At 33.4% G+C, this 27648-nt stretch overlaps 2 protein-coding genes across 4 annotated transcripts in view; both read right to left on the reverse strand.

The window, feature by feature from the left end:
* Positions 1 to 1599: 1599 nt before the first annotated feature.
* LOC110999210 (serine/threonine-protein phosphatase 5) lies at positions 1600 to 8976 on the reverse strand. Its single transcript, XM_022268154.2, has 9 exons — positions 8732 to 8976; positions 8376 to 8617; positions 7230 to 7377; positions 6509 to 6630; positions 5734 to 6004; positions 4620 to 4850; positions 3255 to 3474; positions 2838 to 2919; positions 1600 to 2034 (listed from the first exon to the last, which is right to left on the reverse strand). Exons 1-9 carry the CDS (start codon positions 8823 to 8825, stop codon positions 1975 to 1977), a joined length of 1470 nt encoding a protein of 489 aa, XP_022123846.2. The 5' UTR covers positions 8826 to 8976; the 3' UTR covers positions 1600 to 1974.
* Positions 8977 to 9645: 669 nt separating this feature from the next.
* The window catches only part of LOC110999208, a 43004-nt gene continuing 25001 nt past the window's right edge, over positions 9646 to 27648 (reverse strand). The window contains exons 16-58 of one of the 3 annotated variants that reach the window (XM_045630042.1): positions 27381 to 27607; positions 27009 to 27228; positions 26791 to 26886; positions 26451 to 26680; positions 26152 to 26371; positions 25983 to 26075; positions 25669 to 25898; positions 25383 to 25590; positions 25199 to 25294; positions 24903 to 25129; positions 24268 to 24487; positions 24060 to 24155; positions 23673 to 23902; positions 23374 to 23593; positions 23205 to 23297; positions 22891 to 23120; positions 22605 to 22812; positions 22421 to 22516; positions 22125 to 22351; positions 21490 to 21709; positions 21282 to 21377; positions 20895 to 21124; positions 20596 to 20815; positions 20427 to 20519; positions 20113 to 20342; positions 19827 to 20034; positions 19655 to 19750; positions 19254 to 19480; positions 18961 to 19174; positions 18402 to 18500; positions 17973 to 18199; positions 17349 to 17559; positions 16840 to 16935; positions 16341 to 16576; positions 15870 to 16080; positions 14899 to 14994; positions 13664 to 13890; positions 12902 to 13106; positions 12424 to 12504; positions 11626 to 11852; positions 10890 to 11112; positions 10475 to 10582; positions 9646 to 10079 (exon numbers count right to left, since the gene is read on the reverse strand). In XM_045630042.1, coding sequence (XP_045485998.1) covers positions 9868 to 10079; positions 10475 to 10582; positions 10890 to 11112; positions 11626 to 11852; positions 12424 to 12504; positions 12902 to 13106; positions 13664 to 13890; positions 14899 to 14994; positions 15870 to 16080; positions 16341 to 16576; positions 16840 to 16935; positions 17349 to 17559; positions 17973 to 18199; positions 18402 to 18500; positions 18961 to 19174; positions 19254 to 19480; positions 19655 to 19750; positions 19827 to 20034; positions 20113 to 20342; positions 20427 to 20519; positions 20596 to 20815; positions 20895 to 21124; positions 21282 to 21377; positions 21490 to 21709; positions 22125 to 22351; positions 22421 to 22516; positions 22605 to 22812; positions 22891 to 23120; positions 23205 to 23297; positions 23374 to 23593; positions 23673 to 23902; positions 24060 to 24155; positions 24268 to 24487; positions 24903 to 25129; positions 25199 to 25294; positions 25383 to 25590; positions 25669 to 25898; positions 25983 to 26075; positions 26152 to 26371; positions 26451 to 26680; positions 26791 to 26886; positions 27009 to 27228; positions 27381 to 27607 — 7760 coding nt within the window. In that variant the 3' untranslated portion in view covers positions 9646 to 9867. The remainder of the gene's footprint in view (positions 10080 to 10474; positions 10583 to 10889; positions 11113 to 11625; positions 11853 to 12423; positions 12505 to 12901; positions 13107 to 13663; positions 13891 to 14898; positions 14995 to 15869; positions 16081 to 16340; positions 16577 to 16839; positions 16936 to 17348; positions 17560 to 17972; positions 18200 to 18401; positions 18501 to 18960; positions 19175 to 19253; positions 19481 to 19654; positions 19751 to 19826; positions 20035 to 20112; positions 20343 to 20426; positions 20520 to 20595; positions 20816 to 20894; positions 21125 to 21281; positions 21378 to 21489; positions 21710 to 22124; positions 22352 to 22420; positions 22517 to 22604; positions 22813 to 22890; positions 23121 to 23204; positions 23298 to 23373; positions 23594 to 23672; positions 23903 to 24059; positions 24156 to 24267; positions 24488 to 24902; positions 25130 to 25198; positions 25295 to 25382; positions 25591 to 25668; positions 25899 to 25982; positions 26076 to 26151; positions 26372 to 26450; positions 26681 to 26790; positions 26887 to 27008; positions 27229 to 27380; positions 27608 to 27648) is intronic. The other 2 variants (XM_045630044.1, XM_045630043.1) reach the window with 2 other exon arrangements.

The raw sequence follows: 27648 nt of genomic DNA on the forward strand, positions 1-27648 counted from the left end.
ACTAAAATCATGGAGCTTATTCTATTACGATAGATTCCTGTATGTGTGAAAGGTAGGTAGACCTATGTAGGAAGATTGTAGTAAACTGCATACCTTATGTTTTTGTTGACTTCTCTTTCGAAATATACGTAGGTATTTGACTTTTATATTTTGTCTCAAATTCATACAAGGCACTTGTCAAATCACCTTTTTTTTTCTTTGAAATTTCTTATAAATTCTTAGATTTAGGATGAGAAAAATATTTCCTTTCTTAATAATGTAAGCATTTATACTTAATAATACTCATTTTAATTGTACAATACAATAAAGCTAATTTTCGAATCTTGGTCACGAAAATTCGTTTTTTTTATTGCCCGAGTATAATAATTGTAGTTCAAATCGTGATTTCGATTTTATAACTAATGATTCGCATAAAAAAAGGTGAAAAAAAATAATAAAAACAAATAACTAAAAAAGACTTTATTGCATCAATATTGAAATAAAATAATGGCAACATTTAAAAACTTAGAATGTACAAAAAAAATGCATTCACGTACACGTGCATTATGTACAGAAAAAAACATTGACCTCATTTGATTAAACATAATTGTACCTTTCTACAAATACACCTTAAAAATAAAACAAAAAACGAAAAAATCAATACTATTAACCATATAAACCGATGACAGAATCTTGAGCACTGTCAAATGTCAAAATCAATTGACAGATCGTGGAGTATGACGTTTATAATGTTCGCAATGACACTAATAATAAACCACGTGACACTAAATAGTTTTTAAGTAATGTTTATACATTTTTTTACTTATATTCAAGTGGATTAGCGTCATAAAGTAGACGTTCAATCATATTATCGTAAAACAGGAAGACCGATTACCACAATAAAACTGCATTTAAATATTTAACTAAATATTATTTATAACGTAAAAATACTATAAAAAATTGTATTATTATTAAACTATTTGAATCTACTAGATTCCGTATATATTCTGTCACTATTTTTGTAGTTTTTTTACGTTAAACACAGATTATATATAGTCAATATTTCAGCATGGTAACCCTGGTAAAGACAACGGTGGTTTAAAATATTTGTTCCAACCCAAATTGTGAATCATAAATCCATTTTACGATTAGAATTTCGATTGTGACAAGATTCGTCATGTTTCTTTAATATACGCAAAACACTGGGAAGAGAAATTCGTTTAAGGTAACATATTCATAAAATTCAGATATACAGTGTAAACCCTATATAACGACGCTCAAGGAACGTTTTGACGTTACACAGAGTTGTCGTTAAATGAAATAAAAATTCAGACTAGTTTTAGTAATTACATTGACATACAACGCAATTCTTATTTGAACGTTATTGCGTATATTCTGTTATTTTCGCCAGACGGCTTTTGCTGTGCCAGTAATTATGTTATATTTTTTAGTTATTTTATTGATATCTAGCGATATTGAGGCATCTTGCTGATAAAGCTCGTTCAAGCAAACCCAATTTGTAAATAGAAGAACGGATTTGTTTTTGAAAGTTCGGAACGTATGAATGAAGCGTCAAAATAACGTACGGAGTTTTAACTAATTTCGGAACATAAAAAGTACTTTCTATTATTTGTCGTTATTGAGGGTGTAATGCTATGTAGTGTTGCATTGTATAGAAAACAAGCTAAAACAAACCAAATCCGATTTCGACAATTTTAGGGAGTTTGTCGTTAAATCTAGTGTTGTTATATGGAGTGTACACTGTATTTAGGAGGTTTTGACTAAAATAGCACACAATAGAAATAACATCGTTACTAATGTACTTCATCTTTTATAACATGAGGGTTGTTCCCAAATATGATTCTCTTCACTGGTTTAGTTTATTATTAATACCATTGGATAAAATTGTCTATTTACGTTAATGATAATGTAAAGGCGGCAAAATGTGATCAATCGCCTAATAAGGCAAACAGTTTCTAGTTCGCCAGACCGGGTTTAGTAGAGCATACTGAGAACTGAGTTCGCGTACGCCATAGCTTTTACGTCCGGATGAGGCTGAAAAGTGAATTAAGTAAATTAAAAAAAATACAATAATATAAAGGACGGTATTGGGATAGTTGGATATTGGAAAAAAAACTAAAGAATAAGACAAGTAGAAGAATCGGTCTTCTTAGAGGTCCTGTAGGTAAAGTTACCATTTAATAACCTTAAAGTAACCTAATATTTTAATAAAGATTTTATTATTTGAAGCAGTTCTATTGGTAAATTATAAAATGTATGCACGGCTTAAAAGCCCATATTTAAGAATATATTATTAGAGAAAAAAAAAAAAATGTTTTTTTTAGTGAAAGTTCTCAAGACAATACAAATGTTGCCATGTATCGCATTGTATTCAAAACACAGGACAAAAAATCCTCTGAAATATATATTTACAGAGTGAAAATTTATCTTTAAGTAGTACAAATAGAAATTAATAACAGAGTATCTCCCTTCAATAGACTGTAAGCGTTCCTGCACACGACGCCATTACCGGCCGCGTACGTATGATTAAGAAAAAAAAACACTTTCTTGTTATTAACATTTCTCTGTCCACCTCTAAAGTTACAAACGTTTCGTAATAAAAAAATTCTAATAATTTCTCAAAAAGTTTCGCACGTGCACGTTCGTACTCGGCCGGAAATGGAGTGAATCAAACAGGAAACGCGAGCGGCGGCGGCGCGGTGACGGCGTCGTGTGAATAAACACAATTTATTTCTTAAAAACTCATATATATAAAGAAAAATCGATCGATAGAAAAACTATCACGTTTTAAGGCTTATTCCAGAGTTATTTTCATAAAAATCCATGTCAATACTTACAACAGCTTCATACTTCGTGAAGTTGGGTTTTAGGTCCTTCCCGTTCATAGTTATGAATGCTCCCAGGTTTCCCATTGTGTCACTATAACAAAAAACAATTTACGAAACGTCACGAAGATGTGCAGCGTTTTTGTCGAAGAGAAAAGAGAGAGAGATTGAGACCTATTCTCAATAGATCTAATATATTTAGTCAAAGTTTTCCCCAAGACACTTGCATTAACATTTGCTCGAACGATGAAGGAAAACATCGTGAGGAAACCGACATGTCTTAGACCAAAATGTCGACGTTTGTCAGGCACTAGAGGCTGATCACCTGCTTCCCTATTAGATTTAAAAAGATCATAAAACAGATTCAGAAATCTGAGGCCAAGACCTAAAGAGGTTGTAGCGCCACTGATTTTTTTTTAAACAACGTACCAGTAATTAGGCGCCGAGAAGACTGTGATACACATGCCATCGTGCGCGACCTCGTACCCATCATTTTTGACCTCATGACTTCGTATGATGTAGTCCAACTTGTTGGTTTTAAGGAATGCGGCTGTGACGTCTGGACCGAACTGGCAGCCCACGCCCCTTCTGGATGGCGACCTTCCCTCCATGGGCTGTGGGTCTGACCAGAGCAGTTCGCACATTATACCTGGAATAATATTAGGTGTTTAAATTTTTTTTAGAACTAATAACTTAAAATATTGTTTAAGACGGGTTGACTGCAATGTTTTTTAGATATTTCCAGTAGTTAGAGAACTTTGAAGAGATCTACGACATTTTCTTTCTTAACAATATGTACATACATATTTATATTACATATCATGAACATATACTTTAATCATCAAGTTTGAGATTCACATAATCAATAAAAAATAATAAATATAACTTTAAAAAAAATTTAATTTGAAAAAAGTGTCTTTGAATCGACTAAATCTGCTCCCTTTTGGTAATTGCATGATCCTTCCCATCTCTTACCTAGTTTTTTACATAGACATGGCAAGTTTTAAATTTAGACGTAATCGTTAATTGAATCTCTAGACAGTTAATTAAAGAACGAAATTCAATAAAGTCGCTAAAGTTCAGACAGAGTGACGAGTTTCCTAAACGTTCCTAGGCAACAAGACTAAGAGTACCTAACCTAAGGAAAAAAATAACAGTGAGGTCATTAAAAGCAGTGAACCATTGAAGTCTCATTTAGTTGATAAAACTTGAATACAATGCATTATTGCCAAATTCACATTCTAACATGAGATATCCCATTATGCCATTTTTTATAATAATAATTTATTGCAAGAATATGGTAAAAAAATGTGTATGGTTTATGATTGTACAGAATGTGTGCATATTCTGCCACACACAATGGCATTTGGAATGGGATTGGTCAATTCTTAATTAAATAAAATATTATTTGTATAGTGCATATCACATGTTATTAAATTTATACTACAGTGTCTCATGCGAATAATCATTAATTGAATTATGTATTTCCTAATAGTAATAAACCAAGGCGATTTTTCTTAACTTTAGTCGGAAGATCTTTTAATTCTTTTGGTAACTTATTGTAAACCTTGATTGCCATACAAAAGCTGTTTTTCCTTTGAGAGGTTCGTTGCTTCAAGTATTACGTCACGAAATTTTTGGAGAATCTTGACCCCCCTTTCTGTATCCAATAGTAAAACGTAACGTTCCCCCCCCCCCCCCCCCCCCAATTCGTTACGCAATAATTGAACGCTCCCTTACGTCTAGAACAACATATACTCCAAATCGAGTTAATTATTAGCTTAGAGAACTTACCATCTTCTGGCGGTTCCCTATTCCTCTCCACTTTGCGGATATCATCGAGCGTGACGTCGTCCTTCGAGAATAGACCTCCATGCATCACAAGCACACGCGAGTTAATGCAATGGGCTAATGGCAGCCAATGATACACCTCAGTGAAGAGATCAGCCATTTGTGATGAGTATTTAGAGGTTACTTCGCCTCGGAAACCATATACCCTGTTCATGTCTAGCGTTTCGTGGTTTCCTGAAATAGGGATTACGAAAGAATTTTTAGTAATGATTATACCAGAAATTATAATTAACTAGTGGACCGGATAGACGGAAAATGGAATCCTGCATGGAAACCATTTTCGGCAAACGGAAAAATAATTCAGACAGCTCAGACTAGGAATCGAACCCAGAACGTTTGATTACGCGCCAAGAATTAACTATAGTCTACCAATTAAGCTATCCGAGGCTCGTATCTGTATAGTATAGATAAATAAACTAGATACATCCAGGGCCCCACCATACGCCACCACACGCAGACAAAAAAATTCATTCAAATCGGTCCAGCCGTTTAAGACGATTTCAGTGACACAAACACAGTAGAATTATATACATAAAGATGAGGAAATATTATACAACCGCAAAAATATATAATGTTCACACTCAAATTAAGTTTTAATATCTGTTAAACCACTCCTCTTTTACCCTATGGGGTTTGACATTTGACAGCTGGTAAAATCATGCGAAAAATACTTATAATATTATATACGAAAAATAAAACATATATTTTTAGTATACATGTAATAAAAGTGATATAAAGCAATACTATAACAACATAAAATACAATTTGTCAGTAAAAATTTCATATATTTTAAATATAAAATACAAAACAATCTTTAGCTAATTTAGACTTGTACCATGTTTATGAAACCAGCTGAGAGTAGGAGTGGCTAACCTATTGTGATTTATCTGAAAGATCTAGGTTTCATTACAGTTAAAAAACAATTCTTAAAACTACAAAGTGTATCAAAATATATCATCTCATATACTGTCTTAGAAACAGACAAGACAATATGACAGAACAGATAGCCTACAAACAAAACATTGTAATGTAATGTAAATACACAAAAAGAACTTACCTCTTGACATAAAGAAGTGGTCCGGATACAACAATTTAAAACTGAATAAGGTAAATATACATTCAACACTAAATGAGCCACGGTCAACAAAGTCACCGTTAAACAAATACGGATTGCTCTCAGAGGGTAATCCATTAAGTTTAAATATATTCATTAAATCATAGTACTGGCCATGAATGTCTCCACATACGGTGAACTTTTTATTATCCTCCACCTTGATGTCTACTAGAGACGGCTGTTTTTGAAGATATGCTTTGACATCTATTAGTATCTGGAAAATAGTTATTGCTGGTGACATTTTTGTTAAACTTCCATATTAAATGTGTCATCAATAAATAAACAGCCGAAGGTTTTAATGTTAATTTGAATTCCCTCGAAATTGGGCTCTTCTTCAAAGTTTTAACAAGCTCAAAGGTTTCTTAGATAAAGTATGTAAAGAAATAATAATAGTTATTAGTGGTAAAATTATATTATATATATTCTGTTATATTATATATATTCTGTTATATTATATATAGTATCATTTCATATGTATCTTTTGTATATCAAAGCCATGTCATTGCTGATAATCAAGATTTTTATCCACCATAACTGTTTCAATTAAGGTAATTTTTGACGTCTGATTTTTTTATGATTATATTTAAAGGTAAATTAAATAAAGAAACAAAAACAAAAACACAAAATTTCATGTAATACAATAAAAATTTAGTCATAATTTTTGCAACAACCAAGATTCTTGTAAGTTACTTAAATGATATATATATTAAAAACTTACTTTATATGCATATTTCTTATGAAGCTTCTTTTGATTCTCATAAAACTTCATAAGTTCAGTCACAAACTTGAGAGTGACCTTTCCATCTTCCAGACTTGGACCCACATATTCATCTTCAATAGCTGAAAATTTATATTATTTATTTATATGTGAAATATATATATATATATACTACGTATACCTACTGTGTAAGTTAATAGTACATAGTAATAATTGTTTTAACCACCTACAATGTTAGTGATATAAATGAATTGTAGTTTATATACTAATATTGGTTACGTGTTTTTATTAAATAGATTATACACAAACAGCCAGTTCACTATACACAAACTTACAAAAACTGAAAAAGAATGCAGTCTACTAACCACAACACCAATACTCTACAAAATACATATCATAAAGGTACAAAAAGAATATGAAGAACCATAAATGTGAATAAGGCACACGGGTCACTGACTTTGTGAGAATTTGTTTAATAAGCAGATGGAGTTCCGATTTTGTTCTATTATAGGGAATTTACTCAGAAAGTTTAGCTATCTACATGCAGAAGTATTCGATTGGATTTAAAGAAATCTCATTCAATATGCCAATTTGCTTATTGAATTTATTCAAATAATTTGTTGAGAATTCAATATGTACTTTCCTAAAAGGTCACAGAAGTTAAGAAGATGATTGAGTTCCAGTAATTCATTTCAAAATTCAAGTTAAGGATACTACTTACTTATAGAATCTAAATTAATAGAATCAGCTATATTCACTTCTTTCTTCTCTACGGCAATTGCTTTCTCAAAAGCAATTTTCATAACTATTTTGTTACATTCATTATATTTCAACTTGGCATCTTTGTCATTTGGCCTAACTTTGGTAACCTGGAAGAAAAGCATTGATAATAATATGACTTAGATGTTATAGAAAATTATAGAATTCTACTTAACTGACTTTCAATTAGCCTATAACTAAATAAAATACAGCGAGAATGTGTGATACTCGTAATAAACTGCAACGCAATAGAAGAGCATTTGAGTACAGATTTATGTTAATTACTACTATAACAATGATTGTAGCTAAAACTAATGTGTAGCATGGATTTTGTGTGGCATTTATGTATATATATTATACAGAACATATCATATGTTAGATTTGAATGTAACAATGTATGAGATTTTTCTTCCAAATAAAAAATAATCAATAAAACACATACAGCACAGTAAAAACAACATTTTTATTTTGTAAATTTTTCATGGATATCAAATGCTACTAATCTGACTCTCAAAAATATTAAAATCTAATTTTAAAAAAAAGGGGAAATAATAATATTATTCCTACAAAACAAATTTTACAAATAAAATCTTCACATTTGGGTGTACTTTGATATTATCAGATATGTTATCTGTCTTCTGTCCTAGAAACTGATGTTACTAAATACAAAGAGGTTTGACATAATTATGGGGCTCTTATTTCATATTTACTATAAATTACTAATACATAATTATAGAGAAGTTAAATATTAAAAAGTAAATTATAAGTGGATAGTATTTTCATCAAAAGTGAATTACAAATATAATATCTATATATTTGACTGCTTTTTAAACAAAGTATTTATTTATTTCATACTTCTACTGCTACAAAAATGTTTAAAAATTTACAAAACTTATGGTATGATGAAACAGTTAGATACAACAAATACTAATTATACCTAATTTGGGTATGATGTATGATGATGTGTAAGTCAGGGTTTCAGGCATTTATTGTTGAAATGGTTAATGAATGAATTTAGAAAAGAATATTAAATGTGTGTACTGTACTTTCTATTAGCCGTTTTATAGCAATAGAGCTATGACATGTGCTCTCAAAGATATCTACTTACATATTGGAAATCCATAAGCGCTGGCTTATATTTTCCTAAAGACATATTAGCAGCTGCTCGCCTGTAATAGGCCTTAATGTAAGTTTTATCCAAAGATATTGCTTTTGTTGCATCACTCAAAGCATATCCAAAATTTTCCAGTTTTAAATTTGATATACTTCTATTCCCGTAATATATGGCATTTTTTGGGTTCTTTTCTATTGCTTTAGAATACAATTCTATTGCATTAATGTAATGTTGTTCTGGAAGAGAGGTTATAACAAATATTAAAATCAGTATAGGTTTAATATTTAGTAAGTAAAATGAAGATTTAGACATAGAACAAAAATCGGAATAAGAAGTTAATGCGTACTTACTTTTAAAACATTCATTTGCCTCATTTTTATATTTTTCTGCTGCTTCTATGTCTTCTTGTGATACTGGTCCAGTCAGTTCCTCGTTTTCAGCCATTATATAATTAAATAATTAACCACAAAACTAATCTTAAAGATTCTTTTAATCGATTAAAATAACTTTATCATAAGAAATTAATATAGTTTCTTACATCCATTTATCTTTGTATCCGCATTACGTGAAAAATTTATTTGATAGATGATTATGAATGATAGTCATAGACTATAGTATAAAGAAACTATAGAATTCCATAGAATAAAAAAATCGTGACTTCATTTAATTATTCAATATTCTATCTAAAATTTACACAGATACAAGTTTATCTGCCTTATAGACTAAATAAGGTCTAATAAAATATTATATTCGAATAATCGAAAGTTAATCTGTCAGAAAAACTTGAGCAGCGATCGTTGGTCGTACTAGTTGGAACTTTGGGTATTTGCTTTTAAAAGGTATTCGTCAAACTCTTTGATATGTTATTTAATTCGTATAGCTCTAACAAAATTCATGTGTGTTAAACATTTGTTTGGTTCTACCGACAACCATCGTTTATGATACTTATTATCATAGTTTTAAAATTAATGAGGAAACAGTTAATGCGTCTGGTACAAAAATCTAGCGGTTACTGCACAGAATACAGAAAACAGGAATAATGGATAGTGAGCACTAAACCATCACGTATGTACGAGTCTTGTACGTTTTTATTTGTTAGGAGATTTTAAACTATTCTTTCATGTAGGTTAAGCGTTCCATGTAAGCTATTAAAATTGTAAATTTTTTGTTAAGTATTTAAAAATTCCGAAGTCTCTTAATTAATTCATGGATATACCTGGTGTGTGATAAGGAAAGTATGGCGATTAAATGATAAGGCATGGGATAAGTGTGAAAATTTATTATAACAAATTTAACAATAGAGTTGGTAAAAATTACTTATAATTTAACAGTAACGCTCAACGAATACAATTGTACAGATGTATTTGTCTTTAATTCAGTACACATAAATTTTTAGTTTTATATAATATTTTGTGTGACTTCCTATAAAAGAGAATAATACAAAAAATAATTTAAAGCTTTTCTAAAAAGCAAACACAAAATTATGTCACAGGAAGTTTAAAATAGTGATGCTTAAAATTAGTACTATAATTCCGCTTTTGACTAATACTCCCGAACTGGGTTGGGAACACGTTTCACTCTGGCCTACTTTGAGGAAATAATCCTCATTTAATTCTTGTCTGTTAGCAGCGTATGTGCTTATGGCAGTATTGCCAGCCTCTGTCATTGTTCGCGTTCTGCTGAGCTTCCACGACCCAACTGAAAATAGCAAAACATTCGATCATAGTAGAAAAACAAGATTTAGATTAGACTGATGGTTTGTAATAGCTAATTCATGCGTCTTCGTGGCTCTAAGATACATAAACAAAGCTTAGCGCTTAGTATGACTCCGCATAACAAAATCCGCTTTTGACTAAAGGAAGTTTTACTGTGCTCTGTGCCCTGTCTGATTTAAAATTATTAATACATTTTTATGCAAATTCATCTAAATGTTCTGTTTATAGGTCCCTCTAGGCTGTCCAGAATTGTACACCGACACATTTAACCAATTAAAACGCGACAGTATACCTCAGTAACAGACTATATTAAAAATTAACAAAAAAATTGTCGTGACAGGCCGATAGTAAAAATATGGTAATGTATTAAAAACTTACTCGCTCTTTTATATGGACCTCGGTTGACACAGCTATACGCCAGCGAGTACGAAATGTAATCTGTTTTTAGGATATAGAGATCCATTGAGACCATAGGAGGGTTCGGGTCTGAAAAAAAATGAAGATAAAAATAGATGTTTCAACGTTAAGTTAATAATAACAATTATAAGGATTTGATAACAGCTCTAATCTACCTAGTAACTACAATAGCAATTAAATTCCAAAGCAATTTGATTATCGAAATCAGTTTTACATTAGCGATGACGATGTATTTAATTATTTATTCACACTTCGTTGCAACACAGTAGTAGTCGTAGCCTCTTGGCAGAGATTTATTCCAAGTATTTGTAAGAAAAAAATAGTAACATAACAGGCTTAAAAGTTGGTGACAGTATATGATAGCAGCATGCCTTACCATCTGTACCGCGAACAGGTAAGTTCACAACCAGTTTGGCACTCCCATCAGCTGAGATGATAGTTGCATTTCCTTCAACTGTATCCAGTGTGCCATCAATGACCTGCCAATTCTGGACTGTAATGACGCTGGTCTCAGTATTGTAGCTATACCTGGCCCCAGTACAGTTGCCACTCTCAAATCGTTGAGGATACCTTTCAATTTGGTACCAAGTTCCGGTGTACTGGAAGTAATATAATAGTTAGCTTATATTCATTTGTTTTTGGGCAATGTAGAATTTAAGCACATTAATTTTGAAAACTAATGCTGTCTCTTACTTTTGAATTGTGTTTACGCTATGATGAAAAGAAACAAAGGTGTACTTTAATTTAAAAAAAAAACTAGACGCGATAGGACTACAATATTACTTTTTAAGATTATATTGCAATAAGTAATAATTGTATTTGAAATAATTTCAGACGATGGTTCATGCCTTAGAGATTGCTACGTTTGGCCATTTAATTTTCAGTAATTACCAGTTTAATTTATCAAGTATTATATGTAAAAAGCAATATTATAGAATAATGTCTTTAGTTTATGCCTGTAAATACAACAGATATGAGTACAAGTGTACGTGTAGTCTGTTTATTTATTTAATTTATTTTAATGTTGGTACTAAAATTATCGTTTACAACAACTTAAAGTTGTTCATAAGTACCAACTTCAAGAACAAAACGAATATCCAAAACTAACAAACCTGTGCAGCATCAAAAGATCGTTCGACTGGTATACTGTCATCACATTGTCCAGGTATAATGACCTGGTCTCCCGTTATTTCAGGGTAGTGGAAACATACTGAATCGCTCTGGTCTACTGAGAAGTAGAACTTCTCTTCCAAAACTCGATTGGATACCATATATTGTGAAATGACGTTCTGTGCGTCCTCTGATAGCTCTCGGGTTTTGGACAGCTTTGCACTCCATACTGTTGAGGAATTCTAAATATGATTACAGCTGAAGTGGGTATGGTGATACCTAACATCTAGAATGTTCTATTCGTCAAAATGACTTTTATTGGAATTTTCAACAAACACCTTAAGACGTGGGCCTGGTAATAAATGTAAATTGACAATTAATTTAATTTTTTTGGCAAAGTGGATGTAATTTTAGCACGAAAAAACTTAACAAAGACTCTTGCATGAAAGTAAATACGTTATCATGATTTGATATTTGCCTAAGTAGTTTTAGAAACGTAGTTTTAAAAGGCCGGCAACGGACTTGCGAACCCTCTGGCAATGTATCTATGGGCGGCGGTACCACTTGATGAGCTCGTTTGTTACAAATATTAATATTAAAAAAGTTAAAGGACGTAGAAGATACGGTAGACATTTTTTAAAGATAATTATTATCGCTATTGGTATTATGTACAGTGGTATATGTAGGTACTATGGTCAGTTTTGGTGATAAACGATATCGCTGTTTACGATTTAATTTTTTATCCATATATAAAATATTCTTATGATGTAATTGCAGAAGAATAAGATCTCAATACTTACCACGCTTGTAATCATCATTGATATTTTCACAAGAATATAGTAGCGAGAATGTTTCATAATCCGTTACAAGTACTAATAATTCTGAAAAAAAAAACAGATTTCAAATAAATCATATTAATCCCCAAAAACGGTACTCAATCTTACATATGTACCTACTTAATCTTAAATATTACATAATGGTTTGAATTTAAGAATCTTTATTGCACACAACATTTTTATATTTACATCATGATTGTGATATTATATAAAGAATTTGAATAATAAAAAAGATAATATACAGAAATCTAGATTAAATATTGTACTATAATTATTCGTGTCTTTTGTGCTAAACCCGTAAACCCGCTAATGAAATGTCAATATCAACGAAGTCACGATATTTCTCATAAATATAGAATCTAGTTGAAGTTCTTAATTCAAATATAAATAGATTTTATATTTGCTTTTTCATAGTATTCGTAAAAAGTGATGATAAACTTACCAACAGAACTGCCATCGCTGAACGTCTTAATCAATCTACCGTCACTGGAAGCTGTGACTGTGCTTGTTATAACCGTGGCAGTATTGTTTCGAACACTGGTATCAATCATTTGGTATGAATTTCCTCTAGCAACAAGCTCAGAGCTGATACAGGATCCAGTTTGGCTGCTTGGGTAGTTTTCAATTTCATGCCACCAGCCCACGTACTGTAATTTTAATTCATAAATGGCAGATATTTTATCACTGTGACAGGATCCTTTGTTGAGCGACAAATACAACAAATATATTTTAACACAAACGGGTAGGGTAATAGAATTAACAGCCTTTTAATAAAAGCGATACATAGTTAAAATTTTAAGCTATTGCATAAACTTTTTCGCGAGCTTTTATCGACTGAATCAAGATATTTCGTAACGAAAATAGAACCTAACACACGATGACGTAATATAGGTGGCAATACGCGTTAGAGCGGGACAGAACCCATACTGTATCTCACATCGGTCTGGCGTCATCGGTGACGTACCGCAGGTGCGTTAGAGTGGGACAGAACGTATACTGAGTATTCACATCTATCTGACGAGTTAGAGTGAGACAGACTATATAGGCGTGTTAGTCTGGTAGAGTTGTATGTGTTGTCTGGTTGAATTAATATTAAAGTAAAAATGCTATGCAATAACTTAACAGCGGCAGTCCCCAAGTGCCACACATTTTTTTTAAAGAAATTTTAATACCACCTTGTTTTTAATCAAAAACCTTTACTCACTTTTTCAATATCGAATCCTTGCACACCTTTAACATCTTGACATTGTCCTCTAAACACTGGAGGCGTATTCCTATCCGCTTCTGGTATGTAGAAACAAGCATCTTCCGTTTGACTTGTAGATTTGTAATTGCGTTGTATGAGACCTTCGGTATTGTTAATAACATTGTCCATAATTGTTTCTGCCTCTTGACTTAATGTTTTGCCTCTGCTAAGCTTCCAACTGCCCACTATAAAGTGAATGGTTGTGATATGTTAGGCGAGTTTTTTATTGCTTTTTTTGGAGTTGTTGTGTTGGGATAGTGGGTTCATGTTCGCATAGCTTCATAGGTTAGAATCTCGCCAGTGTACCAATGGCCAATCGTTAGTATTAAAAGTAGAAAATACATGTTTTGAGATAGTAAGAGATGAGAGAGATTAGACAACGCTAGTTTAAGCTTGATATTATTTCAGATAGGTAAATTTTTTCACTGATTCATTTGTTGTAACTAATTAACTAGTTAAAATTAAAATTAAATTCAATGAAATTTTGTCGTGTTTGTGTTTTTCATCTTTTGAATGATGTAGTATATATACTTAGTAATTTTTATGTGTGTATATTTATGTATTTTAGATTTGTATAAAGGTTATTTGTAAATTACGAATGCCTATGATTGATTTGGCGACCAATTTGTGTTCCACCGTCACTAAATTTTCTTTTCTTTTTAAATAAATTAATACTTAAATGTAATAAATTGTTTGCGCATCTGTTAAACTAAGAAAAAGTACAAAACATCACATGCATGGGCATCTGCATTCTTTTCCCTAATGTAATGTAAATGATACACGGAAGATCCTTCTTACTTATGTTACTTTGCCACTTCATTGCATATATTGTATTGTGATTTTAAGTATTAAATTGTATTGTAATTTGGTATTATATTGTATCATTATTCCTCAAGTTTTCGGAGTTAGTTTTAATTGGGAACATAGAAACTAAAATATAATCTATCTATCTATGTAAATAAAAACCATAACATGACTTGGCTTGAACGCAACTCAGGTTGGAGAATAGAATCTAGAGAAATTATAATTTAAAGGATCTTCTATGTTATATAAAAATACCCTAGAAAGTAATAAACTATTTGTATGAAATATGTGTGTGTCATATGAATTGTTTTTACAAGCCAGCTTTGTCTTTTCAGTCTTTTTACGTTTTTAATGAGAATATAATATAATAAACAAGACTGCGAAAATACCTTGTCTCTTTCCATTTTCCAAGTTACGGCAGCTGTATACGAGAGCGTAGCTTTCATAGTCCGTAGCGAGTATGTAGTAGTTGGAAGTTATTGATACTGAAAAAGGTAAAATAAATTTAATGTACATATTATATATAAAGTAGAGTAGAGTATATAAAAGAAACACCAACAGAGGATGAAGTACAATAAATGCAAAATAGTTAACAAAAAAAACTCAAAATAACACGTTACTATAACTAATATAAAATAAAGTAAAATCTAAAGATATTTTTTTTAAATATATCGAATTAGTCCGTATTTAAAAAATACAAAACAGGTAGGTACATTGCCATCAAAATGATGATCTAATTTACGCCTTATATCTATAATTATACTCTAAATCATTAATAATGAAACGCCATGATTGTTATGGTTTTAATCCGATTTCATGATCTCTTTCAAGGAATCCCAAAATGTTTACTGTCTCCAGCCGACTTTTGCCTGCCGTCATAACGATTTCATCTATCCATTTGGCACACGGCTGGCCTGTCGAAATTGTGCCTAGTGACCTCGGCCTTTCCTCCATGCATTGTACCTGGCCACCACGTTAGTATACCCTTTTTTTATAAAACAGGGGGCGAAGGGGCAGACATATAAGTTAGTAGTAAGACAGCAAGTAGCGTTGTCTCATGCCTTAAGCTGTTCAAGTATTTAGAGGGAATTGAAATTTCTTTTTATGAGATTCACATCTGCGACCGAAATGACGCCTTCCTAAATCGTCAACCTATCAAAACAGCCATGAACATCGGCAGAGCCAAACCTTCATGTAAAGCGCATTATTTCTGCGCACATATTGCAATATAGTGAAAAAGGTCGGTCTGCATAAATATTAGCAGAGAATTTTTATATGATAAGAATAAGAAGATGCTCAATATATTTTATCTTATTTTTGTCATGTGTCTGAGAGTTACATAATATTTTATTTAAGTTACCTGGCATAGTGAATGTAACATCTAAAACTCCGCTGCCGTCATTGGACGCGACTCTAGCAGTTGCATAAGCGACATCTAGTGAGCGATTGAGAACTTGAGTGTTCATAACATTGACTATGACGCCATCTGCGGTGGTGTAGTACGCTCTTGCACAGTCACCATTTTGGAATCGTTGAGGGTAGCTCGCTACCTCAATCCAGTTGCCTAAGTACTGTAAAAAAAATTCATCTTCATCAACGGCACTGAGGTCATATACAGCGACAGACAATCACAGATGAGTACAAAAGGAAGCTTATAGCTAATTAAAGTATAATACAAAAATACTGTACAAGCTTAAATAGGTATCACAACAAAAATGACCACATTTGTGACTACAACGATTTTGACAGAACAATAATGAACTAAGGTCTCGTTGTGATATTTCGTCCTATTTTTATAAAACAGATTTTACAGAGTACACTAGATACATACAGCGCTCGCGTTAAAGTTTGGTACTCCTTTGATACTTTCGTCACAGCGTCCTATTAAAACAATTTCTTCAGGTAACGTATCGTACTCGGGGTAGTGGAAGCAGCCTTTGTCTGTTTGGTCTGTGTCTTCATAGTATCCTTCCCAAAGTTCTAGCGAATCTGATACGACTTTATTTATATTATCGACGGCTTCAGGTGATAAACCAGCCTGCTGGCGACTGAGTTTCCAACTGTATACTGTAACAGAATTATCAGTTTAGTGATGGTTTATATTAATCAATTACAAATCCATACTTTGAATGTTATTTATTAGAATTAATATATTTTTATGCACTTCTACTGTAAATCTTATGTGGGTCTCATTATCATTAATGCACCCATAAATAAATAAAAAGTTTACCAGAATATCTGAAGTCTTGCCAGTAAAAGTGAATGAGTTGAAATTGCCCCACCTTATAAAAAACTTGCAACACTATGTTCTAGTAACTGATAATGCATACCTTGTTTTCTCCCTCCTCCGATGTCCCTGCATCCATAAAGTAGGGCATAGTCAGTGTAGTTGACATCGATGACGTACATGGTAGTCTCATAGGTAGCTAAAAGAAAAGATAACAAGCTTACTAATTTTTTGATGTTTTTTGTAGTTTATTTGATATCCATTCTTAGTTATATATTGTTAGCAGACTAATGCCATCTTCGAGCAGAAACCTATATAAGGTGAAGCGAAACCGGCGTTGACTCACTTTTTTTTTCGAGATTTCATGCGGAACGACGTTTTACTAACCTACCCTCAGTAAATTTTAAAAGTGTAAAGTACCTACGTGCTCCAATCTTTTGATTGTTGTTTTTTGTGAAAGTTAAATTTCGTCTGTATTCTTTTGTTATAAAAGCTTCTAAAATGATTTGGAAAAAAAGAATAATGAGCAACAAAACTTTCAATAAATGTCCGCATTGGTCTACTCAGATTCACTATTTCATTCACGCTTTGGATTAAGTATAGTTACATTACCTCCACTTCCGTCAGTTAAGTTAACAGTCAGGATTCCTCTTCTATCATTAGAAAGAGTGGCTGACCCCGTAGCCTCAACCAACTCTTCATCAGACACATAAGTCTTTTTCATTGTAAAGCCATTGTTTGAAGAAACAAATTCGTTGGAAACACATTCACCAGACTTTAATTCTGAGGGGAATCTTGATACTTCGTACCAAGGGCCATTGAACTACAAAATACATATATAAAATGTGTTTTAAATGTATATATGTGTTTAAAAAAGGATGTGTTTTACAGAAAGTCTCTTAGCTTTAACTAGCTCGTTTTTTGTCTGTTTATAATTTGTTATATTCATTGGATATGTAAGGGGCTGCGTGGCTTTAACAATATAATGGTAAAATCGGCTAGGATTCTCGATGGTGAACCTTTTGTATTGTTTCTGGAGTAGATCTCTTGCATGCGCCCTGTTGTTTACACATTAATTGTTTTTGAAAATGTATTACAAGTATTCGTTATTATTTTTAATACAGTTTACCACGAGTTAAAAACCAAAGCCTTGAAGTAATTTTCAATGCCCTTTCTTTTAAGCGCAAAACTTTTATGAAGGTCATTTGTAAAGGGTGACACGTTAAAGGAACTTACCGCTTCTACATCGAAGTTATCAACAGCTATGGTGTTAGCTGCACACTCTCCCGGCATTTCCACTGGACCACCGTTGTTTTCGGGGAAATAGAAACAGTTGCTGTCTGAATGCCCCCTCTCTTTGTAATATTTGCTACGGAGGACTTTTACTGAGTTCATAACGTTGTTTATTTGCGTATTCGACTCTTGTGACAGATATTTCGTCCTGCTGAGTTTCCAACTTGACACTAAAATGGAGTTGTACTTATATTGAGAAAAACAATACATGTACTTGTTTTTTTGTGTTGTACAGTTGTTTTGAACACTTATCTTAGCGATCAGACTAAACGCATGGAATAGGTACATTGTGTCAAGGACCTAAATCCCAAGAAAAAGCGTTTGTTGCAATACAACTGTATTATAATTTTTTGCTATATAAAATTAGTTTACCTCTCCTGTTTTCATTGTTTTCGTCGTTAACACAAGAATATACCAATGCATAGTTTGAGTAGTCAGTTGCGAGGACCCAGTATGGTGTACTTGTAGTTACTGAAAAAGAAGATCGTTCATATCGTCATAAAATTCGTTCATAAAATTTGGATAAAATAGTTTCGTCAAAAATAATTAAGTTTAGAATCAAGCCTCTGATAAAATATTTCAAAATAGATGAACGATATCTTTCAGTAATTTTGGATTACATTTTGCTTGCTTATCTCAAATCAAATCATCGTATACGTTAAATTATGCCTTGTTAATTGTTTTAATTTATAAAATTGATAAGTAATTTCAACACCATATATCAGTTATTGCAATTCGCGTGCTTTATTAACACATCAATTAATAATTAGAGTTAGGTTAGCACATTATAAATTTTTAAATTGGCCACACCACACTCTGTGGCCAATTGAGCTGGATACTAATAAATAACATCAAAGAAATTATGTTATGATTTGATATATGTTTTGTACTTAACTCATTTCATTACAGTACAGTAAAAATAATTACATACAAGCAGTTCCAGGTATGGGGAAGGAGACAGTTAATCTAGAAGATCCATCTGGGTAGGGTACAGCCACTCCGTTAACGTATGACAACCGTTGGTTAATTACTTCAGTATTATAGACATCTACCACTGCATTATTAAGGGTGTAAGTAGCTGTTGGACAACTACCAAATTGGTAGGCAGTTGGGTAACTTTCTATATCGTACCAGGATCCTAAATACTGAAATTTATTGATGACGTTATCACTCAATTCTGAGATATATGATAATATTGTCTATTGAGGCAAAAAACATACTTACATCAGACGCATTGAAATTGTTAACTAATGGAACGTTTTCCTCACATGGTCCTCTAAATACTAATGGCTGTCCATTATCTTCAGGATAGTAAAAGCAAGCATCGACTGAATGCTCTATTTTCCTGAAGTACCTGCTATTTAGCACGTCCGTTCTCTCGATAATAGCATTAATATTGTCGTTAGCTAATGAACTTAACTCTGTTGTCCTGCTTAGTTTCCAACTCCAAACTGTAAAACATTACATAGCAGTTTTAAAAGTAAAATAAATTAATATAAAATTAAAAGTAATAACTTCATTAATTGTCATCTAATTTAAAAAAAAAACTTTAAATCACCGTATTTGATTGAATCACGAAAGTTTATCACAGAAAACGGTAAATTAAACTATTTGTTTTCCTATACCTCTCTTTTGATTATTCTCAAGGTTTTTGCAGCTGTATACTAATGCATATGAATCATAGTCGGTGCTCAGGACCCAGTAATCAGCAGCCTCAGTAGCTGAAATACAGAAGTATTAATTAATATAGCTTCTTGTCAAAGCGGAATCATGTCATCTGCTCATATAATTTCTTACTTGTAGGAAATTTAACAGAGAGCTTAGCAGATCCATCCAAGCTCGCTAAGGAGGCGATTCCAGTGATGGTGTCCAGTTCTTCATTGATGACTTGACTGTTAAGTGCTGAGACCGTACCGTCATTGAGTAACGTGTATGTTGCATCGTTACATGTTCCACGTTGGAATTCTGAGTGATAAGTTTCAAGCATACGCCAGCGGCCTCCATACTAATATTTAAGTTCATTAAATTTATTTTTCTTTGACGAGAACATATCATGAAACAACGGAATTAAAATATTTCTTACCCTAGTGGCGTTGAAATTTTGAACTACTGGTATATCAGGGTCACATTTTCCAGGGAATATGACAGGTTCTCCAAGGGTAATATCCGGTAAGTAGAAACAGGCCGAGTAGGATTGGTTAATTTTCTCATAATATTGTTGGTCTAAGACATCAATGTCACTCATCGCTGAAGTGATAGCAAAATTACCTGCGTCGGACAATGTTTTAGATCTGCTCAATTTCCAACTGAACACTGAAATAAGTGGCGAGATTATTAAAATCAAATTAAGCACAAAAATATGATGCTCATAATAGAGTTATTGTTCGAGCGTCTCACCTCTTCGTCTCTCATTCGGGATATCTACACAAGAGTAAGCCAACGCGTAATCTTCGTAGTCTGTCCTTAAAACCCAATAGGGGATTTCCACTTCTGAAAACGTTCAAAAGATCTAATAGGTTTCTATATTTGATAACAAAAAAGACATTCAAATAAAAAATTCGTATACCTGATCCATTGGTTCTAATCGTGATAGTCAATTTGCCGCTGGGGTCTTGAGAAGACGTAAATCTAACATCACTATTAGTTTGTATCAGACCCTGGTTTAGAACTTGATTTGAAATAAGCCGCAAGGTATTTGAGCCGGCTTCAGAGTAGGTATGGCTAACGCACTGACCCGTCTGTTGTTCCTTAGGGTACGCCTCTACTTCATACCAGGTACCAATAAACTGGAAACAAGGATCACCTTTAAAGTAGGACTTATGCAAGATGAAATATATATTATTTGGACTGGACACTATCACTTACAGCTGTGAGATTAAAATTGGGCATCGCAGGAATGGTCGGGTCACATTTTCCAGGAAACTCAACGACCTTCCCAGGTTCAGGATCAGGGAAATAGAAGCATCCTTCGGCAGTTTGGTTATTGCGCTCATAATACTTTTGATTAAGGACTGGGATGGAGTTTACTACAGCGTCGATAGCAGTTTGTGCTTCCGTTGTTAGCGATTTGGAACGACTTAGTTTCCAGCTCAATACTAAAAATATATTTTCACATATCAATTTAATCATTTCTTCCTCATTTAAAAAACTAAGTAAATTTTTATAATCATAATTATGTCGGTATATCGAATACAAACCTACATAGTATTAAGAACTTTTTAAGTGTTTAAACATGAGTAATACTTTCCGTACCTGCCCTATGTTCTTCATCCAGTTTATAGCAGGTATAGACAAGTGCATATGAAGTATAATCTGTAGCTAGAATCACGTAATCCGTGGACGTTGTCTCTGAAAAGTTGTGAATTTTTATTATTTTTGCGTTAGTACTATGAATAATTTTACTTATATGTTGTATAAATAGTACTGTCCTATTTTTTTTGGGACAAAAAATGTAACTCACGATTAGTGCCTGCAATTGGAAAGCTAACAACAAGCTTTCCAACGTCTGCGGCGCCTGCGAGATTAGCTGTTCCTCGAATGGTGTCCAATTGTGTATTGATGACTTGAGTATTATACACGTCGACGTCGCTTGTAGTACCAGGAGAGTAAAATGCGTTGTTACATGTTCCAGTTTGGAAAGTTGACGGATAAGACTCAATGTTGTGCCACAAGTTGAGATACTGAAAACCATATCAAAATTAAAACCCAAATGAGCTAGATGTTGAGTGGGTGTATTAAGAAAACAAAAAGTCCTCTGCTAGTTACATGGAAACTGTAGTCAACGAAGTCAAACAAAACGATTAGACCGTCGCTGAATAATTTTAACCAGTATGATACTTTCGAAAAATTTGCAAAAGAATCTAAATTTGTCGCAAAAAAATCTGTAGACAGAGGAGACTAAACCCCTCTCGCTCCCCCTTCAAAATATTTTTAGGATTTTTTACTTAGAAGGGAAATAGGTAAACACAAGGAGTGTTTAGTAAAAATGCACAGCAACGGAACAGTAAAAATTAACGGTAACAGTAAAGCAGAGGTAACAGCCCAATGCCACAGTTATCTATTGGTTACAAGTATTTGATTACTATAAGCCCTTACATCTCCAGCTCTAAAGGAAGTGACACCAGATATTGATTCATCACATTTTCCTCTAAACTTTACTGGTCTTCCATCTGGTACAGGATAGTAGAAGCAACCTTTATCAGAATGGTCTATGGTCTGATAATATCTACTATTTAACACGTCGATGTCTCTGATAATGGAATTGATATTTTCGATAGCATTGGTGTCAAGTTCTCTATTTCGACTAAGCTTCCAGCTCCAGACTAAAAAAATAAAAATAAATATTGTTAACCCGATTTTTTAACATTTACGTTTAAATGTAATTACCGTACCTCTCTTTTGATTATTCTCAAGGTTTTTGCAGCTGTATACTAATGCGTATGAATCATAGTCGGTGCTCAAGACCCAGTAATCAGCAGCCTCAGTAGCTGAAATACAGAAGTATTAATTAATATAGCTTCTTAATATAATTCTTGTCAAAGCGGAATCATGTCATCTGCTCATGTAATTTCTTACTTGTAGGAAATTTAACAGAGAGCTTAGCAGATCCATCCAAGCTCGCTAAGGAGGCGATTCCAGTGATGGTGTCCAGTTCTTCATTGATGACTTGACTGTTAAGTGCTGAGACCGTACCGTCATTGAGTAACGTGTATGTTGCATCGTTACATGTTCCACGTTGGAATTCTGAGTGATAAGTTTCAAGCATACGCCAGCGGCCTCCATACTAATATTTAAGTTCATTAAATTTATTTTTATTTGACGATTTCATATCATGAAACAACGGAATTAAAATATTTCTTACCCTAGTGACGTTGAAATTTTGAACTACTGGTATATCAGGGTCACATTTTCCAGGGAATATGACAGGTTCTCCAAGGGTAATATCCGGTAAGTAGAAACAGGCCGAGTAGGATTGGTTAATTTTCTCATAATATTGTTGGTCTAAGACATCAATGTCACTCATCGCTGAAGTGATAGCAAAATTGCCTGCGTCGGACAATGTTTTAGATCTGCTCAATTTCCAACTGAACACTGAAATAAATGGCGAGATTATTAAAATCAAATTAAGCACAAAAATATGATGCTCATAATAGAGTTATTGTTCGAGCGTCTCACCTCTTCGTCTCTCATTCGGGATATCTACACAAGAGTAAGCCAACGCGTAATCTTCGTAGTCTGTCCTTAAAACCCAATAGGGGATTTCCACTTCTGAAAACGTTCAAAAGATATAATAGGTTTCTATATTTGATAACAAAAAAGACATTCAAATAAAAAATTCGTATACCTGATCCATTGGTTCTAATCGTGATAGTCAATTTGCCGCTGGGGTCTTGAGAAGACGTAAATCTAACATCACTATTAGTTTGTATCAGACCCTGGTTTAGAACTTGATTTGAAATAAGCCGCAAGGTATTTGAGCCGGCTTCAGAGTAGGTATGGCTAACGCACTGACCCGTCTGTTGTTCCTTAGGGTACGCCTCTACTTCATACCAGGTACCAATAAACTGGAAACAAGGATCACCTTTAAAGTAGGACTTATGCAAGATGAAATATATATTATTTGGACTGGACACTATCACTTACAGCTGTGAGATTAAAATTGGGCATCGCAGGAATGGTCTGGTCACATTTTCCAGGAAACTCAACGACCTTCCCAGGTTCAGGATCAGGGAAATAGAAGCATCCTTCGGCAGTTTGGTTATTGCGCTCATAATACTTTTGATTAAGGACTGGGATGGAGTTTACTACAGCGTCGATAGCAGTTTGTGCTTCAGTTGTTAGCGATTTGGAACGACTTAATTTCCAGCTCAATACTAAAAATATATTTTCACATCTCAATTTAATAATTTCTTCCTCATTTAAAAAACTAAGTAAATTTTTATAATCATAATTATGTCGGTATATCGAATACAAACCTACATAGTATTAAGAACTTTTTAAGTGTTTAAACATGAGTAATACTTTCCGTACCTGCCCTATGTTCTTCATCCAGTTTATAGCAGGTATAGACAAGTGCATATGAAGTATAATCTGTAGCTAGAATCACGTAATCCGTGGACGTTGTCTCTGAAAAGTTGTGAATTTTTATTATTTTTGCGTTAGTACTATGAATAATTTTACTTATATGTTGTATAAATAGTACTGTCCTATTTTTTTTGGGACAAAAAATGTAACTCACGATTAGTGCCTGCAATTGGAAAGCTAACAACAAGCTTTCCAACGTCTGCGGTGCCTGCGAGATTAGCTGTTCCTCGAATGGTGTCCAATTGTGTATTGATAACTTGAGTATTATACACGTCGACGTCGCTTGTAGTACCAGGAGAGTAAAATGCGTTGTTACATGTTCCAGTTTGGAAAGTTGACGGATAAGACTCAATGTTGTGCCACAAGTTGAGATACTGAAAACCATATCAAAATTAAAACCCAAATGAGCTAGATGATGAGTGGGTGTATTAAGAAAAGAAAAAGTCCTCTGCTGGTTACATGGAAACTGTAGTCAACGAAGTCAAACAAAACGATTAGACCGTCGCTGAATAATTTTAACCAGTATGATACTTTCGAAAAATTTGCAAAAGAATCTAAATTTGTCGCAAAAAAATCTGTAAACAGAGGAGACTAAACCCCTCTCGCTCCCTCTTCAAAATATTTTAGGGATTTTTTACTTAGAAGGGAAATAGGTAAACACAAAGAGTGTTTAGTAAAAATGCACAGCAACGGAACAGTAAAAATTAACGGTAACAGTAAAGCAGAGGTAACAGCCCAATGCCACAGTTATCTATTGGTTACAAGTATTTGATTACTATAAGCACTTACATCTCCAGCTCTAAAGGAAGTGACACCAGATATTGATTCATCACATTTTCCTCTAAACTTTACTGGTCTTCCATCTGGTACAGGATAGTAGAAGCAACCTTTATCAGAATGGTCTATGGTCTGATAATATCTACTATTTAACACGTCGATGTCTCTGATAATGGAATTGATATTTTCGATAGCATTGGTGTCAAGTTCTCTATTTCGACTAAGCTTCCAGCTCCAGACTAAAAAAATAAAAATAAATATTGTTAACCCGATTTTTTAACATTTACGTTTAAATGTAATTACCGTACCTCTCTTTTGATTATTCTCAAGGTTTTTGCAGCTGTATACTAATGCATATGAATCATAGTCGGTGCTCAAGACCCAGTAATCAGCAGCCTCAGTAGCTGAAATACAGAAGTATTAATTAATATAGCTTCTTAATATAATTCTTGTCAAAGCGGAATCATGTCATCTGCTCATGTAATTTCTTACTTGTAGGAAATTTAACAGAGAGCTTAGCAGATCCATCCAAGCTCGCTAAGGAGGCGATTCCAGTGATGGTGTCCAGTTCTTCATTGATGACTTGACTGTTAAGTGCTGAGACCGTACCGTCATTGAGTAACGTGTATGTTGCATCGTTACATGTTCCACGTTGGAATTCTGAGTGATAAGTTTCAAGCATACGCCAGCGGCCTCCATACTAATATTTAAGTTCATTAAATTTATTTTTATTTGACGATTTCATATCATGAAACAACGGAATTAAAATATTTCTTACCCTAGTGACGTTGAAATTTTGAACTACTGGTATATCAGGGTCACATTTTCCAGGGAATATGACAGGTTCTCCAAGGGTAATATCCGGTAAGTAGAAACAGGCCGAGTAGGATTGGTTAATTTTCTCATAATATTGTTGGTCTAAGACATCAATGTCACTCATCGCTGAAGTGATAGCAAAATTGCCTGCGTCGGACAATGTTTTAGATCTGCTCAATTTCCAACTGAACACTGAAATAAATGGCGAGATTATTAAAATCAAATTAAGCACAAAAATATGATGCTCATAATAGAGTTATTGTTCGAGCGTCTCACCTCTTCGTCTCTCATTCGGGATATCTACACAAGAGTAAGCCAACGCGTAATCTTCGTAGTCTGTCCTTAAAACCCAATAGGGGATTTCCACTTCTGAAAACGTTCAAAAGATATAATAGGTTTCTATATTTGATAACAAAAAAGACATTCAAATAAAAAATTCGTATACCTGATCCATTGGTTCTAATCGTGATAGTCAATTTGCCGCTGGGGTCTTGAGAAGACGTAAATCTAACATCACTATTAGTTTGTATCAGACCCTGGTTTAGAACTTGATTTGAAATAAGCCGCAAGGTATTTGAGCCGGCTTCAGAGTAGGTATGGCTAACGCACTGACCCGTCTGTTGTTCCTTAGGGTACGCCTCTACTTCATACCAGGTACCAATAAACTGGAAACAAGGATCACCTTTAAAGTAGGACTTATGCAAGATGAAATATATATTATTTGGACTGGACACTATCACTTACAGCTGTGAGATTAAAATTGGGCATCGCAGGAATGGTCTGGTCACATTTTCCAGGAAACTCAACGACCTTCCCAGGTTCAGGATCAGGGAAATAGAAGCATCCTTCGGCAGTTTGGTTATTGCGCTCATAATACTTTTGATTAAGGACTGGGATGGAGTTTACTACAGCGTCGATAGCAGTTTGTGCTTCAGTTGTTAGCGATTTGGAACGACTTAATTTCCAGCTCAATACTAAAAATATATTTTCATATCTCAGTTTGATCATTTTATTTAGTCTTGCTTTTTCTGTATTTGAAAAATTAACTAAATCTATGATTATTCATAAGTAATACTTTCCATACCTGCCCTATGTTCTTCGTCCACATTATAGCAGGTGTAGACAAGTGCATATGAAATATAATCAGTAGCTAGAATCCAGTAATCAGTGGACGTTGTTTCTGAAAATGTGCAAATTGTTATTATTTTTACATTTGTATTACGAATAATTTTTATTCTGTGTTAAGAACATATGATTTACTGTCCCATATTTTTTGTTATCGCATCAGGAAATGTAACTCACGATTAGTGCCTGCAATAGGAAAGCTAACAACAAGCTTTCCAACGTCTGGGGCGCCTGCAAGATTAGCTGTTCCTCGAATGGTATCCAATTGTGTATTGATGACTTGAGTATTATACACGTCGACATCACTTGTAGTACCAGAAGAGTAAAATGCGTTGTTACATGTTCCGGTTTGGAAAGTTGATGGATACGATTCAATGTTGTGCCATAAGTTGAGATACTAAAAATTCCAATCAAGGTCTTATATTTTGGGTAATTTATGAAATTAATTCAATACAAGGCCAGATATTTTAGATCCATTTCAAGTCTGAACCCTTTGATGAATTTTTCTTATCATTGATATGTTGTTAAATTATTATAAAATTGACTTACACGACCAGCTTCAAAATTAGGGACCGTTGCTATGTTCCGATCACATTGACCACGGAATATAACCGGATATGGTCCAGGAGGCGGAAGGTAAAAGCAGGCAATATCTGATTGATCCACTTTTTGAAAATATTTATTATTCAATACTCGAATGTTGTTCATAATTGTGTTAATGCGGTTCGTCGCTTCTGGGGTAAGGATTCTTGTACGACTCATTTTCCAACTGAATACTGTAAAAGAATTATGTTATATTACCCGCTATTGTCTTGAA

Source organism: Pieris rapae, chromosome 11 (assembly GCF_905147795.1).
Source record: "Pieris rapae chromosome 11, ilPieRapa1.1, whole genome shotgun sequence".
Lineage (NCBI taxonomy): Eukaryota > Metazoa > Arthropoda > Insecta > Lepidoptera > Pieridae > Pieris > Pieris rapae.